Source organism: Chiloscyllium punctatum, chromosome 5, assembly GCF_047496795.1.
Source record: "Chiloscyllium punctatum isolate Juve2018m chromosome 5, sChiPun1.3, whole genome shotgun sequence".
NCBI classification, from domain to species: domain Eukaryota; kingdom Metazoa; phylum Chordata; class Chondrichthyes; order Orectolobiformes; family Hemiscylliidae; genus Chiloscyllium; species Chiloscyllium punctatum.
The window spans coordinates 128608130-128624239 of record NC_092743.1 but is presented as its reverse complement, the minus strand read 5'-3'; the positions used below and the strand labels follow the sequence as shown (position 1 = coordinate 128624239).

General features: G+C 38.4%; 1 protein-coding gene across 3 annotated transcripts in view; it reads right to left on the bottom strand.

Annotated features, from left to right (window-relative positions):
* LOC140477431 (uncharacterized) overlaps positions 1 to 16110 on the bottom strand; it is a 50079-nt gene that overhangs the window by 22760 nt on the left and 11209 nt on the right. For all 3 annotated transcript variants that reach the window (XM_072571326.1, XM_072571325.1, XM_072571327.1), the window contains 4 exons: positions 13266 to 13380; positions 9832 to 10016; positions 3492 to 3646; positions 1460 to 1622 (listed from right to left, as the gene is read on the bottom strand). In XM_072571326.1, coding sequence (XP_072427427.1) covers positions 1460 to 1622; positions 3492 to 3646; positions 9832 to 10016; positions 13266 to 13380 — 618 coding nt within the window. The remainder of the gene's footprint in view (positions 1 to 1459; positions 1623 to 3491; positions 3647 to 9831; positions 10017 to 13265; positions 13381 to 16110) is intronic.

Here is a 16110-nt window from a genome sequence, read left to right as displayed (position 1 = left end):
AACAGCCATGTCTAGGACTCAGTCACCTCACTCACCTCACAAAACTCACTAAGTGGTACCTCTGAGTGACTTGCAATAGTGACATTGAAGTCATCCGCCCAGAATACACGCTGTGTGCCCTTAGAACTTTCAATTCTTTTTTCAAGTGATGTTCAATATGGAGGCATACTGATTCATCAGGCAAGTACTTTTGGGGGGCGTGGTGCTGGTAGGTAGTAATCAGCAGGTGGTTTCATGATCACGTTTGAACAGATTCCATTAGACTTCATGGGGTATCTAATCAATGTTTAGGACTCTAGGTCATGGTCTGTACAGTTTAATTCCACAAATATGAATATATTGGGGTGTTGCTTGACCAGCCTGTGGGGTAGCTCTCCCAATTTTGGCACAAGTTCCCAGATTTTAGTAAGGAGAACTTTGCAGGGTTAACAGGACTGGGTTTACCATTGTGATTTCTGGTTATTCGGTCTATGCTGGCTGGTGTGTCTGGTTTCATTCCTTGTTGCAGGTTAATACAACTGAGTGGCTTGCTAGGCCATTGAAAGAGCAGTTAAGAGTCAACCGTACTTTTGTGATCGAGGATAGTGATTGGATTTTCCTTTGTTAACATGTCCTTCATTTAATACAAATATTTTAAATTAAGATTTTAAAACATACTTATGATCTTGACTGTTTAAATTTAATCGCCCTCCAAACTCTTTGCTGAAGTTAGGTGCTCAACTATCTCAGAGCAACGGTGGGCGGCACGGTGGCACAGTGGTTAGCACTGCTGCCTCACAGCGCCAGAGACCCGGGTTCAATTCCCGCCTCAGGCGACTGACTGTGTGGAGTTTGCACGTTCTCCCCGTGTCTGCGTGGGTTTCCTCCGGGTGCTCCGGTTTCCTCCCACACTCCAAAGACGCGCAGGTCAGGTGAATTGGCCATGCTAAATTGCCCGTAGTGTTGGGTAAGGGGTAGATATAGATGTAGGGGTATGAGTGGGTTACGCTTCGGCGGGGCGGTGTGGACTTGTTGGGCCGAAGGGCCTGTTTCCACACTGTAAGTAATCTAAATCTAAATCTAAATCTAATCTAAATCTAAACTCCCAACAAAACCAAAATATTCCCTAATGCAATCTGAATTGAGAGCCACAGAATGCCAGGTGGAAATCCACAACCAGGCGTATTTGTTTATATACAGTTTATATACAGTTCTTACATTTAGCAGAATTGTGATATACAACATGCTGCTGAATTTACTGTAATATTTTTAATACAAGATATGGATCAGTGAAGATTTAGCCCCTCCTCCTCACCCGATTACCATTCAATCCATGTCAGACGTTCCTCTCCAATGGTCATATAAAATGTGTGCCTTCAGTGTATTTTTAAATAATTGGATAAATATGACTATGTTTGATTATATCTATATGCAGTAATTACCAAAGTAACCATATTCAAAGTACACCAAATGTACCTACCCTTTCCAGCTCTTTAGTTAGTTCCAGTAAATGAGAGTGCAAGAGGGCATTTTCCTTTGTCAAGCGACCACAATCCTCCGCCATTTTATTTCTGAGAAACTTGTCTTCCTCCATCAACAACACTTTGTCCCTCAGCTTTTGTTGCAAACTGCTGATTTCATCCCTGAAAATTTGTTTTATAGTAGATTTGTTAATAATTTAACCCAATAAATATGTGACAACCCAGAAGCAATTTATAAAGAAAATCGGTAATGTATTTAAAATATCTGTTCAATCCATAATTCTTTTAATATTTGAAAGGGATTTCGAAGTGTTTGTTCAAGCGTAAAAGGATCAGTTATAATTTTCCTCCAGTCAGAAATATTGGTCCATGTAGCTTGGCAACCCTTGACCTGGAAGTAATGCCAACATGAAGGAAATTTATATATCTGCTATGGAGGCCAGTAGCAGTAATGTCCCCAAAATCAAATCCTCAGGAGTTGAAATCCACTGAGATAGCTGCCAGCTCTCGCACTCTGCAGCACCAGGGAGTAGGTTGTGGCTTCTGCCAATAGGTGAACTAATGTTGAAAGGATAAAAGTTTAACTTGGTTTCTGATGGTGGGGATTTAGCTCTCAGCAGCCACTCTCTTTATTCTATGTCCAGTCTCTTGATTGTGCACAAATTATTGATCAAAGAACCACAATCCTACTCATAACAAGAAGAACAAAAATATTAACTTTTTTGTACAGAATTGTCAAGAGTATTACTTATTTTATAACTGAGTTGTCAAGAGCATCTTTTATGGTGTCCCTGTTTCTGGTCAGAAAATCCAGGTACAAGTCCCACTTGTCTCAGAGGTGTGTCATCTCCATACAAGTTGGTTAAAAGTATTTACATATTTTTCACATCTTAATGAAAGTGATAAACGGTTTTCGCAGTGGGATTCATATTGCAAAGCATTGGCAAAGAATCAGCATGGACACAGTCGTCTTCTGCTTTTGTAAATATCTCTGGCTTTCTGGAATTTGATCAAGAAGGGAAAAAATAGGCAATAAGAAGGTTCAACATATTTAAAAAACTAATTTAGATGGAGAAAATATAAAATAAAAATGTGGCAAATGGAGAACCAATATGGGGAGAAAACAAAAAACAGGATTAGTGTTTCTTATATAAAAGCAAAATATTGCAGGTTGTAGAAATCCAAAATAAAACAAAATGTTGAAGTACTCAGCAGCTCTGGCAGAATTAACAGAAAAAGGTCATGTGATAAAGTGTCATGAAAGATCCAGCATGTGTTTTTCCCTATATTTGTTATTTATGAAAATATAAACTATTTCCCATATGCACATAGAATAATTGGTTATAGGACAAAGTGAGGCCATTTATTCTGCCATGCAACAAATTTAAAGTTTAACCTTAACTCAGTTTTACCATCTGCAAATACTGCCTGACTGGCTGAGTATTTCTAGATTTTTTTGCAGTTTTAAACTAATTAACCTCACTGTGCTGATAACTTGCATTTCCACTCAATTATGCTGTGAAATGCTTTAAAACTGATGGATGCAGGAAAAACGAATCAAGATTTATTGAGATTTATTACTAACCATATCTTTTCATTGCCAGAGCATGGGACCAGTAAATTGACAAAAGAAAAATCTCTTTTTTGGACAAATTACAAGTCCAGGGATAAAGACAAAATATGACGCTGGGTTAATTCAATGCTTAGACCAAATAAAACATTCATCACTGTAAATTGTCAATTTAGAATTATTTTACCGTAGACAATTGTGTGTACAACATACAGAATTCTAGAAGCAAAATAAAAATCATGCTCACACTGCAAACACAGCTTATCATGAATTAAAATAATTGCTATATAATCCTCATGGTTACTGGATGAAACAATCTTTTGAGATGTTAACATGTTAAATCCCTTAATTACTGTCACAAAAGTTTCTTCTCTTTGCTTTACAATAACTGTTTAAACTGAACGTAATCCATTTTTTAAAAAAGTACTTCACATTATAACAGGAATTCACAATCTCCTCACCTCAGTTCCTGGGCAATATTGTCTTGTATGGATGCAGTACTGGTGTAGTACTTCTCCTCAAGTTGATGAAGGGCAACCTGGGTCTTTAATAATTCTGACTTCTTTTCTTCAAGTTTAGCTTCTGTAGCCTGGTGCTTCTCAACATGCTGATTAAGCTTAAAAACAAAAACATTCCTTTAAAAATATGTAATGGTCATCCAAAATTCTCTTACCCATGCCCTATCTTGCACCAAATCATGTGCACCCATCAACTCTGTTTGATAACTGATACTGGCACCATGTTACATAATATCTTGATTTTGAAATTCTTGTTTTCAAATTTATGAATAAAATTACCCCTTCTAATCTTCTCCAGCCCCAGGACTCTCCAAGATACATGATCATCTTATTCTGTTTTTTTAAGGATCACAATTTTAATTATACCAATATTGGTAGCCACTCTTTCCCACTTCAAGACACTTAAAAACCTACATCTTTGACTTGGTCACCAGCACTGATATCTCATGTTCCTTGGTGGCACTTTCAGGTGATTACTTATGTTAAAGATACTATGCAAATCATTATTTTTGTTGTAATAATTGTCACATACCACCAAAGGTCAGCAACTAATCCCAGGTCGAAATCAATCATGACCACCAGTTGCAGATTAAATACATTTCACAATCCTAAAATGAAGAACACTGGGAGTATTGGTTGTAAGGGCAGAAGAAAGTGGCTGTCCATAGGCACGCCCTTTCTTGATGTTGGGCCCCCCAATTGGGCACTAGGTGCCAAAGAGACAATCTCTGGGAGGTCTCAAGCAAACTCAACAGGGTTTCTAGGTGGCCTTCAGGGGCCTTGGAATAATTCCTGAATCACCACTAATTTAGAATGCAAGATTAATAGTCTTTAAATAAAGAGGAGTTTAATTACTATCTGGTAGGTTGTCCATGTTGGGCCATTCCTGTTATTGACTATTTTTCTACAAGCATAAGTGGGCCACATAGCCTCTCCCACAATTGTGCAGATCATCTAGTCCAGTGGGGCATGCACCATTAAATCCTGCCTATACAAAGAATGACAATAATGTACTACAAATTGGTCAGGAGGATGGTGTTGTTGTAACAATATACAGTTATACAAACATGTTTAGTCTGGAGCTTTGGATAGTGATGGTAGAGCTCCAACTTTCCATATATTGCTTGACTGACCAGGAATCCCTTCTTCCCCTACTGCTGCCATGAAGTACGTGTTGGAAGAATTTGCAGGTATTATCAGTCAAACATGTCGACTATCTGAATGTACCTTCAATATCAAAATTAAGCTTCTGACTCAGGATCACTAGTGACTGCCACAAGACCTCCATATATCTGAAATAATTACTGAAAATCCTCAAAGCAGATGAAGCAGCATCTAAATGAGAGTGATGTGCTGCATGAATGATCAAAATTGAGGATTTCTATACATTTACAATAGACACTTCAGAAATATTTTATTCATCTGAGTCTTATACATTTTGTTCCTAATCTAATAACTATTAGCTTGCACTTCATCTCAAAATGTACAAACTTAAAATTATTTTGCTAGTCATTTTAATTGTTAAGATCAGATTAGATTCCCCGCAGTGTGGGAACAGGCCCTTCGGCCCAACCAGTCCATACCGATCCTCCGGAGAGTAATCCACCCAGACACATTTCCCTCTGGCTAATGCACCTATCACTACGGGCAATTTTAACATGGCCAATTCACCTAACCTGCGCATCTTTGGACTGTGGGAGGAACACAGCACCTGGAGGTAACCCACACAAACTCCACACAGACAGTCACCTGAGGCTGGAATCAAACCTGGGACCCTGGTGCTGTGAGGCAGCAGTGCTAACCACTAAACTACCGTGCCACCCATCTGAAATAAGGTACTCAGAATATTTCTGAGGGATTATCCAGTGAAGCTATATGGGAGGAAATCAGAAATAAGAAGGGGATGATTACCATGATGGGATACTACTATAGCTGGATATAGGCTTGCTCGCTGAGCTGGAACGTTCATTTCCAGATGTTTCGTCACCCTACTAGGTAACATCTTCAGTGGGCCTCAGGTGAAGCTCTGCTGCTAAGTCCTGCTTTCTATTTATATGTTTGGGTTCTTTGGGTTGGTGATGTCATTTCCAGTGGCGAAGTCACTTCCTGTTCTTTTTCTCAGGGGGTGGTAAATGAGGTCTAATTCGATGTGTTTGTTGATAGAGTTCCGGTTGTAATGCCATGCTTTTAAGAATTCTCGTGCGTGTCTTTGGTTTTTCCTAGGACAAACCAAACAAAGGCATGCATGAGAATTTTTGAAGCATAGCATTCCAACCGGAACTCTATCAATAAACATATCGAGTTAGACCCCATCTACCACCCCCTGAGAAAAAGAACAGGAAGTGACTTTGCGACAGGAAATTACATCACATACCCAAAGAAACCAAAACATATAAATAGACAGCAGGACTTATCAGCAGAGCTTCACCTGAGGCCCACTGAAGATGTTACCTAGTAGGGTGTCGAAATGTCTGGAAATGAACCTTCAAGCTCAGCGAGCAAAACTACATCCGGAACCTTAACCTGAGCTACAAATCTTCTCAAAACTCGCTTTTACTACCATTGCACTCCACTACCCCCCAGTAGTCAGCAGGAAACTGAGAAGCTAATACGTAGAGAGATTTCAAATAAAGAACCCAATAGGGTTGCAAAGTAGGTGTTTTAAACTTTCCAAACAAAGACTGGGCTACCACAGTGATAAAGGCTTGAATGGTGAGAAATTTGTTAAATGTGTTCAATAAATCTTTCTTTATCAATATGTAGATGTGCCTATTGGAGAAAGAGCAAAACTTGACTTTTTGTTGGGAAGTAAAGCAGGGCAAGTGACTGAAGTGTTAGTGGGGGAGCACTTTGGGACCAGTGATCATAATTATATTTTTAAATAGTTATTGGAAAAGGATAGGCCTTATATAAAAGTTAAAGATCCTAATTAGAGTAAGGCAAGTTTTTACGGTATGAGACATGAACTTCCAAAAGTTGATTGGGGTAGTCTGTTCACAGGTAAAAGGATGACTGGCAAGTGGGAGGCTTTCAAAAGTGAGATAACAGCATTTCAGAAGCATTATGTCCCTGTTAGAGTGAAAGATAAGGCTGTTAAGAGTTAGGAACAATGGATGAATAAAGATATTAAGGCTCTGGTCAAAATAAAGGAGGCATTAGATAGAGACAATTGGGATCAAGTAAAGCTCTTGAAGAGCATAAAGATGTGGGGCATTCTTAAGAGGGAAAGCAGGAGGGCTAAAAGGGATAGACTTGGCAGATAAAGTTAAGGATAATCCAAAAAGATCCTACAAGTACATTAAGAGCAAATGAGCAACTAGAGAGAGAATAGGGACCCTTAAAGATAAACATGGACCCACAAGAGATGGGAGAGATACTAAACAAATATTTTGTGTAAGTTTTTAATGTGGAGAAATAAATATTGGATGTCTTGAAAACCGTTCATATTACAGAAGAACAGGAGCTGGAGGTCTTAAAAAAACATGTAAAAGGGGATAAATCTCTGGGACCTGATTGAGTGTATCCCAGGACATTGTGGGAAGTTAGGGAAGAAATTGTGGTGCTTTTAGCAGAGATATTTGTATCATCTGTAACCATGAGGGAGGTGCCAGAAGTCTAGAGCACGGCTAATGTTGTGCGTTTATTTAAGGAGAAGCCAGGGATCGAAAGCCTGGTAAGTCTGACATCAGTGGGTGGGTAAATTGTTGGAGGGGATTCTGAGAGATGGGATTTACATGCATTTTGGAAAGGCAAAGACTGATTAGGGATAATCAGCATGGCTTGTGCTGAGGAAATAGTGTCTCACAAATTGATTGGTTACTTCCTAAAAAAACTCAGACAGATTGATGACGTCAGACTGGGAGAAGTCTGCATTCCTGATGAAGAGCTTATGCTCGAAAAGTCTCATGCTGCTCGGATGCTGCCTGATTAGCTGTGCTAGACTACATGGGGTTTAGGATACAAAATTGGTTTGGTGATAGGAGAGAAAGGGTGTGGAGGTGGGGGTTTTTGGACTGGAGGCCTGTGATTGGCATTGTTCCACAGAGATCAGTGCTGGGTCCACTGTTGTTTATCATTTATAGAAACAATTCGGATGAGAATTTAGGAGGAACAGTTCGTAAGTTTACAGATGACACCAAAATTGGTGATATAGCCAACAGTGAAGAAGGTTATCTAAGATTACAAAAGGATCTTGATCAATTGGCCCAATGGGAGTGGCAGATGGAGTTTAATTTGGATAAATGTGAGATATTGCATTTTGGTAAAGTGAACAATGACAGTTAACGGTACATCCCTGGGTACTGCTATCAAACAGAGAGACCTAAGGGTTCAAGTTCTTTGAAAGTTATGTCATCGACAGGGTGGTTAAGAAGGCATTTAAGCATGCTTGCCTTCATTGCTCAGCTCATTGCGAGTTGGGTCGTCATGCTGAGGTTGTATAGCACATTGGTGAGGCCACTTTTAGAGTACTGTGCACAGTTCTGGTCACCTTGCTGTAGAAAGGATATTATTAAATTGGAGAGGATTCAGAAAAGATTTATTAGGATGGTGCCAGGACTAGAGGATTTGATTTATAAGGAGAGCCTGGTTAGTTTGGGACTTTTTTCACTGATGCATAGAAAGTGGAGGGTTGACCTTATAGAAGTTTATAAAATCATGAGGGGAATAGATAAGGTGAATATCAAAGGTTTTTTTCCCCCTAGGGTGGGAGAGTTCTAAACTAGAGGGTATATTTTTAAGGTGAGAGGAGATTGATTTAAAAGGGACCTGAGGGGTAACTTTTTCACCCAGAGGATGGTTCATGGGTGGAATTAGCTGCCAAGGAAGTGGTAGATGCAAGTATATTTATGACAGAAATATAGAAAATAGGTGCATAGAAAATGTAATTTCAGCATCTCACTCCCACTTTCTCTCCATACCCCTTGATCCCGTTAGCCACAAGGGCCACATCCAGCTCCCTCTTGAATCTATCCTATGAACTGGTCCCAACAGCTTTCTGTGGGAGAGAACTTGAAAGGTTTACAATTCTTAGTGAAGAAATTCTTCCTCATCTCAGTCCTAAATTGCTCACCCCTTATTCTTAAACTGTGATCCCTAGTTTTGGACTTCACCAACACTGGGAACATTCTTCCTGCGTCTGGTCTATTCAGTCCCATCAGGATTTTATATGCATCTATTAGATTCACCCCCCACCCCCCACCCCAAACCCCAAACCCCTCAACCTTCTAAATTCCAGCCAGTTCAAGTCCAGTTGATCCAGTCTTCTTCATATCTCAGTCCTGCCATCCCAAGAACCAGTCTGGTGAACCTTCGCTGGACTCCCTCAATAGTAAGAATTTCCTTCCTCAGACTAGGAGACCAAAACTGCACACAATGCTCAAGCGTGGGGCAGAAAGACATCACCACTCCTTAACTCTCACTATGAAGGCCACCATGCCATAAGCTTTCCTCAGTGCCTGCTGCACCTGCATGCCAACTTTCAGCCACTGTTCCACCATGACATTCAGGTCTCGTTGCACCTCACCTTTCCTAAACTGCCACTATTCAGATAATACTTTGCCTTTTTGTGACCAAAGTGGATATCCTCACATTTATCGCATCATATTGTATTTGCCAAATATTTGTCCACTCAGCCAGCCTGTCCAAGTCACTCTGCAGTCTCTTAGCACTCCTCTCACAGCACACACTGCCATTCAGCTTAGTGTCATTCAAAAGACATTTGGATAGGTACATGAATAGGAATGGTTTAGAGGGATATAGGCCAAACACAGGCAAATGGGCCTAGTTTAGCTTGGGGATCAAGGTCAGCATGGACAAGTTGTACCAAGGAGTCTGTTTCCATGTTGTATGACTCAATGACTCTATGATTGCAACAGGTGAGAATGTTTATAGGTCCAGTAATCGCCTCTCAGGAAATTCCTCAATGCACTAAATGTACCTTAAGGTCTCTCATATTCTCACTAAGATTAATGTGTACATTAACCTGAACTTTTATATGCATGCTTCAAAGCATTTCTATCAATTATAGCTGTCTTGTTGCTAACAATGTATTGATTTTATTAATATATTTATTGCATCCGGTTTCTGATGTTGACAGCTTTTTCCAATACAAATTTATACAAATTCCAATAGTTACTGTCTTCGAGGAACACCAAGCTTTTTAGAAAATTTGCAATAATAAATTATACACATGAGATTTTGGCTCATCTTCAACATTCCATGCATTTAAAAATCCATAATATCTTGACCAAAATAAAGATTCCATAATTCTAGTCAAACATGCCTGTGTTTCTAGCAACCAGACTTGACGTGCTTCATCTGTTAATGCAACAACAGTCGTTTCCAGCTCTTGTTTGATCTTCTTCAGCTCAGATTCCTTGTAAGCCATATCCTGATTGGCAACTTCCTTCAGTTTCTTCATTTGAATCAGTTCCTCTGTCAATAATTTTTTTTCACTGGAACGAGCATCTGTCGCAAGTATATTTTTAGTCTTTTTATATTTTAATAAACAGCTAACATTGATTAATACATTTTTTGGGAATGGGAGGTAGGAAGCATTGGGTGTGAAAAGAATTCTAATACTTTGTTCCTTTATGTTTGTGAATAATCAAATTATATTTTATTGATTCACATATCATAAAAATCTAAGCACCTATTGCAGAAAGAGGCAAGTTATACTGTTTCTTTTCTACAGTTTGAAAGGCCAAGAAAACTTACAGTTTAGAATGTAATTATTGATATAGGAGGAGAGTATTTTTTGTAGAAATCTTAACCACTCTCAGTACATTTTAATATTAAGCTGAGGTGTGCTGCCTATTGCTATGAAGCTTACATTATTTATTTATTTTTTACCACAATGTAATTATGGGAATTGTTTTACTCTTATATAATAATTGGATCTAGTATCCTTTCAGAAGAATATTAAATCAGCTTGCCAGAAAAATAAACTACTTTAAACAATGATGTGGGGGTGCCTGTGTTGGACTGGGTGGACAAAGTTAAAAATCACACAACACCAGTTTATAGTCCAATAGCTACCTGAAGAAGGAGCAGCACTCCAAAAGCTAGTGCTTCCAAATAAACATGTTGGACAATAACCTGGTGTTGTGAGATTTTTTACTTGAAACAAACTACTTCTCAATAGGAATCTTCTGATAAAATTTTAAACACGAGCTTTGTTGCTTCTATTAATTCAATTGAAATAAAGCAAATTAAAAGCCAAAATATTGGGCAAAAACTTTGAAGCATCACATTCAAGCACTCTACATGCCACAAGTCAAGTGATAACTTTCATGCTACTTGTTGAAAATATCTTGGTAAAGGTTTAGAAGAAAAATCTCAACGTATTAGTTTTCAATGATTGAACTGCAGAACTGACTAGTTCTGAAAGACCAATGTTTCTGTGTTCTTTGTGTGACCTCATTATTTTAGGAGTGGACTGATGGTGGGGTTGGGGGGTGGGGGAGGGGATGTGGAGTTAAAGCTTTTAAATCTGAAGACTGTCAGGCCACAGAATATTCCTGTTGCTAATACAACTAGTATTCATAGGTAGTAACTAGCTGACAACAGAAACTCAGAATACTGTGTTGGAACCAGAGAAGGAACCTTGCATCTGTTAGCTCGACAAAAAAAAGTTTTAAAATGTCCTTTTCAGGAATTTTTGCGTCGCCCCCACAAGCCCAGTTCCTTCTTTGTGAGTCTAGCTAACTATCCATTCCTTCTCTTTTTTATAAATTTTGATCCTATGATAATGGTGTCCCTGATGATATCCTGGACAGGACTTCACCACTAAACCCATTGACTAAACACCACTATCTTAATTGTTTCTCTCAGTTGACATCATGTATTATAGTGAAATTAACAATCCCCATCACCATAATGCTTATATTTGTTGAGTATTTGATGTAAAATAATGCAATGTCTAACATCAGTTAATACTCACTGATTACTTAATTACTGATGCCTCAACCTTCCCTTCATTTCAGTGTTATAAGCAATGATGTTCTAATTATGCTAAATTTCTAAAAAGGACATTTAAACATAACTCAATTATAATTCCTTTGTAAATAAAAAAGTTGAAAATCTCAAAGTATGACCATGAATCCTATCGTGCTTTCATATATTGCACAAATCTCTTCTCTTCAGGAAGTAGGAGTTTTACCATCTTTCAAGATTTTTATTTTCAAAATGAATCCACTTTCATTTATGTAACCTGAGAGTGTAAATTTTCCCAGATATATTTAGGAAGGCTCCAGTATAACAAAGATGGGGCCTTAAAAGGCATTTCCATTAATGCAAAACACAATCAAGGTAAAGGAATTCAAGTGTTGATATTTTTAGTCACCCTGTTCTATGATGATACACCTTTGGATGAGACTGCACCACAAGAGCTCTTGGAATTGAAGTACATAATGGGAACATTGTTCTTGTGGCACATTGGTTGTGTCCCTAACTTTGAGCCAGAAAGTTGAGGTTGAAGTCCCACCTACTCCAGAGGTGAAACAGGCCAGATAGGAATGTAGGAAATGGATGGCTTTGGATGAGAAAGGGTGGGAGAATAGTATGGAACATAAATCTTGACATCAATTTATTGAGCTGATATAATAGTTGCAGTGTAAAAGAGTCTGTACTACCATATATTTGCAAAAGAAAAACCAAAATGTTAAGTCTCTTATTGAAATGGTCCAAATTAGGAGGGGACTTCCCAACTTGAGGTCATGTATTATTATAGTCTGAGATTCTAGCCACCCTGTAGCAAACCCTGAATATTTACAAAAAACAAATTGAAAAACAGGGCAAGGTAGCACAAGTTCAATTAACTAAAGGAAAATTTATAAATGATATCTGGAAGATATGTGCACAAAATTAAGTAACTATATACCACTGAACTCTGGATCACATATTTAAGATTCAATTTCGGGAGTAATTTAACGATTAGATGTGTCCACGTGATCTTTCAAGATAGGGAAATGAAGATGGATCAAATGATCTTTCTTATCTATATCTGTACCATGATTCTGGTTTATCATATATGTATTATATTTACCAAATTGTATACCTACTAAGTGTCTATACAGGTCAGGTATCCTTTAACCGCATGTCAGGAAAGAAAACCACCTGACAAAAAAAAGTTTTCATTTCAAACATAGCCTCAGGTCAATTGGTATGGGAAATCTGCGACCCATATGTACCCGAACCATTTCACCAGCCCTCACCTGCTTATGCTGCCAGTTCTCCTTTAAGCATAACCTCAGTGTTCATTTCCCTAAGAAAATTTACATAAATTCCATTGGGAACCTACTAATAATTACAACAGTAGCTCCAGAAAACTACCCGGGGTAAGGGGGTTCATCTTACCATGATGAGGGGCTGATTTCTGTCAAAGGAATGGGGGAGGAAGAGTGATCGTACGGGGGTTTGGGGACGGTTAGTTGAGTTTTCAGTGATGTACATGCTGATATTCTCCTGTACATACTTTGTGTGATCTTTCTATGCAAAATTGTGAGTCTGTAGAAATCGGCAGTTCACCTTGTCATATTTTCTCGATTTAAACTGGTGAAGAAAACTACCTCAGGTAATTGCTGACTCTCCTTAATCCAAAAATTAAAATTATATGAAATCTGATATGTGATCAGTCCTGAAATTTTCAGACAAAAGATACCTAACCTGTACCACATGTTCAAAAGTTTTAACAACTGCATGATTGAATTGCAGCACCTTGTGCTAAATGAAGGTTCCTGGAGAAGAGTTCCTGCTCAGAGTGCAAAGCTGCAATTCGGGCATTTTTCTTTCTAATTTCTAGCTGGATGAATTCAACTTCTGCTTGCAGGTCCTAAAGAATTCACAAGCAATCAATCAACAAGGATCTTGAGAATGCCAGTATATTTTCATAATCAAAAACTTTTACGACAAATTCACACTTAATTATTAGAATATTTCATCTGCTGTCTCATTTAAATCATATCACAGTTTTCATTATTTTCTCACATTTATCATCAGATAAAAGTAGAAAAAGATCTTTTGCTATGAATATATGGAGGAAATATGTGCATTTTGGAAACCAAAAAAGAGAATTTTCAGCACTCAAAGGTCAAAATGAGAAAATTACTTTGGATCATCTCAACTTGGAGCAGGCAAATATCCTCAAACAAATTATAATTAACATGAATTGAACCATCATAAGCTGAAGTAGAGTAAGGCCAAATCATCTGGATAAGTAAAAGATTACACTGGATTCTGCTAATTGATTACAATTTTAGACCTATGATTCATTTAACATATTACGAGCTCTGCAAAGTAAATGGCCGACAGAGCTAAATGCTTTCTTAGATAATGCTAACAACTGTGGATTCACAATTATTTTGAGAGTTACAACATTTCGAAAGATCTAAATTTTTAAATTAAAATTTGGAAAGATTTTGTGACTAAAATCTCAAATGAACTGGAAAGTTCTGACATGAATTTCTAATTCTATTAGTTGTACTTTTGAAGGTGAATTCAAACCTAAATATTTTTTATATTATAACAATCTGAATAGGATGGAGCAAAGGTGGATAGGGAAAAAGTGAGAGAACAACCAAACTACACTGGGCAGCGAACAATCCACGTTATCAAAGAATTTCATAGAACAGTGGGAGTCAGAATTCAATACAAAGAAAGTTCGAAGTATGATAAAGCAGAAAAAAAAATCAAGTATATTTTCCAAGTGTTTGGAGATAGCTAAGGGGGAAGTTGTCATTTAGCACTCCAGGTATTGAATGCAGTTTGGCCTGCTGTCCTCAAACATAATCCATAGGTAGTCACGTAGACTGCTGAGTGTTAAAGTGGGCAATTTAAAAGATTCACTTTGATTCTCTGGGTCCCTGTCCAGTTGCTTTTTTAACAACTTGGCTCCTTAAAAATGAATTTTGGTAATATTTTCCTGTGTAGAATGAATGTTTATTTAATTATTATTACAGCAGTTCCATGCATTCTCCAAACAAGCAGTTTATAATAAACAACACATGCAGATGACACCAAAATTGGAGGTGTAGTGGACAGCGAAGAGGGTTACCTCAGATTACAACAGGATCTTTACCAGATGGGCCAATGGGCTGAGAAGCGGCAGATGGAGTTTCATTCAGATAAATATGAGGTGCTGCATTTTGAGAAAGCAAATCTTAACAGGACTTATACACTTAATGGTAAGGTCTTAGGGAGTGTTGCTGAACAAAGAGACCTTGGAGTGCAGGTTCATAGCTCCTTGAAAGTGGAGTCGCAGGTAGATAGGATAGTGAAGAAGGCGTTTGGTATGCTTTCCTTTATTGGTCAGAGTATTGAGTACAGGAGTTGGGAGGTCATGTTGCGGCTGTACAGGACATTGGTTAGGCCACTGTTGGAATATTGCGTGCAATTCTGGTATCCTTCCTATCGGAAAGATGTTGTGAAACTTGAAAGGGTTCAGAAAAGATTTACAAGGATGTTGCCAGGGTTGGAGGATCTGAGCTACAGGCAGAAGCTGAACAGGCTGGGGCTGTTTTCCCTGGAGCGTTGGAGGTTGAGGGATGACCTTATAGAGGTTTATAAAATTATGAGGGCATGGATAGGATAAATAGGCAAAGTCTTTTCCCTGGGGTTGGGGAGTCCAGAACTAGAGGGCATAGGTTTAGGGTGAGAGGGGAAAGATATAAAAGAGACCTAAGGGGCAATTTTTTCATGCAGAGGGTGGTACGTATGGAATGAGCTACCAGAGGATATGGTGGAGGCTGGTACAATTGCAACATTTAAGAGGCATTTGGATGGGTATATGAATAGGAAGGGTTTGGGACGGATATAGGCCGGGTGCTGGCAGGTGCAACTAGATTGGGTTGGGATATCTGGTCGGCATGGACGGGTTGGACCAAAGGGTCTGTTTCCATGCTGTACATCTCTATGACTCTAAGACAAAAGGAAGGAGACAATAAAGAGCACCAAGGTCACAACATTTGAAAAGTAGATGTCAAAGAACTATACAGTACCATATGCATCCTATTATCAATGCAGTGGTGAGAAAAATAAAATGTTATTCCCAAAAAGGATGAAAATGAGCCTTCAGATGAAATGGACAAGTGGGAACAGTTATCCTCACATCATAAGTGGCTGTTCCAAGCCTACTAGGTAGAAGATTCAAATGGGTGATTAACACAGTGTAAACTATAACTTCTTTAAAGACAGTATATCAACAGATGTTAAGCGTCAAAGGGCAGTCCTTGTCAGGTGGCCTTTGTAGGGGTCAGATCTTATCAGGGAGTGGTCTTGATCAGATGGAAGACAGACAGAAGAGACTGAGGGAGGATTTAGGGAAGAGATCCTAAACAATTTAACCGGAAAACAGGATGCTGTCTTTACAACTTTAACATTTTGTGCCAAGTGCCTTTTGGTCCTCTGGTATCAGTGATACAGGTTGTATACTTATTTTTATCAATTAACCAATGTGATAAATTTTAAAACTGCTACTTAATAAACTATCTGAAAATTCCTCACAAATGGTTAACCCCCTCATATAGGACAGAAGAATAATAGCGTGGTTATGATAGGGGATTTT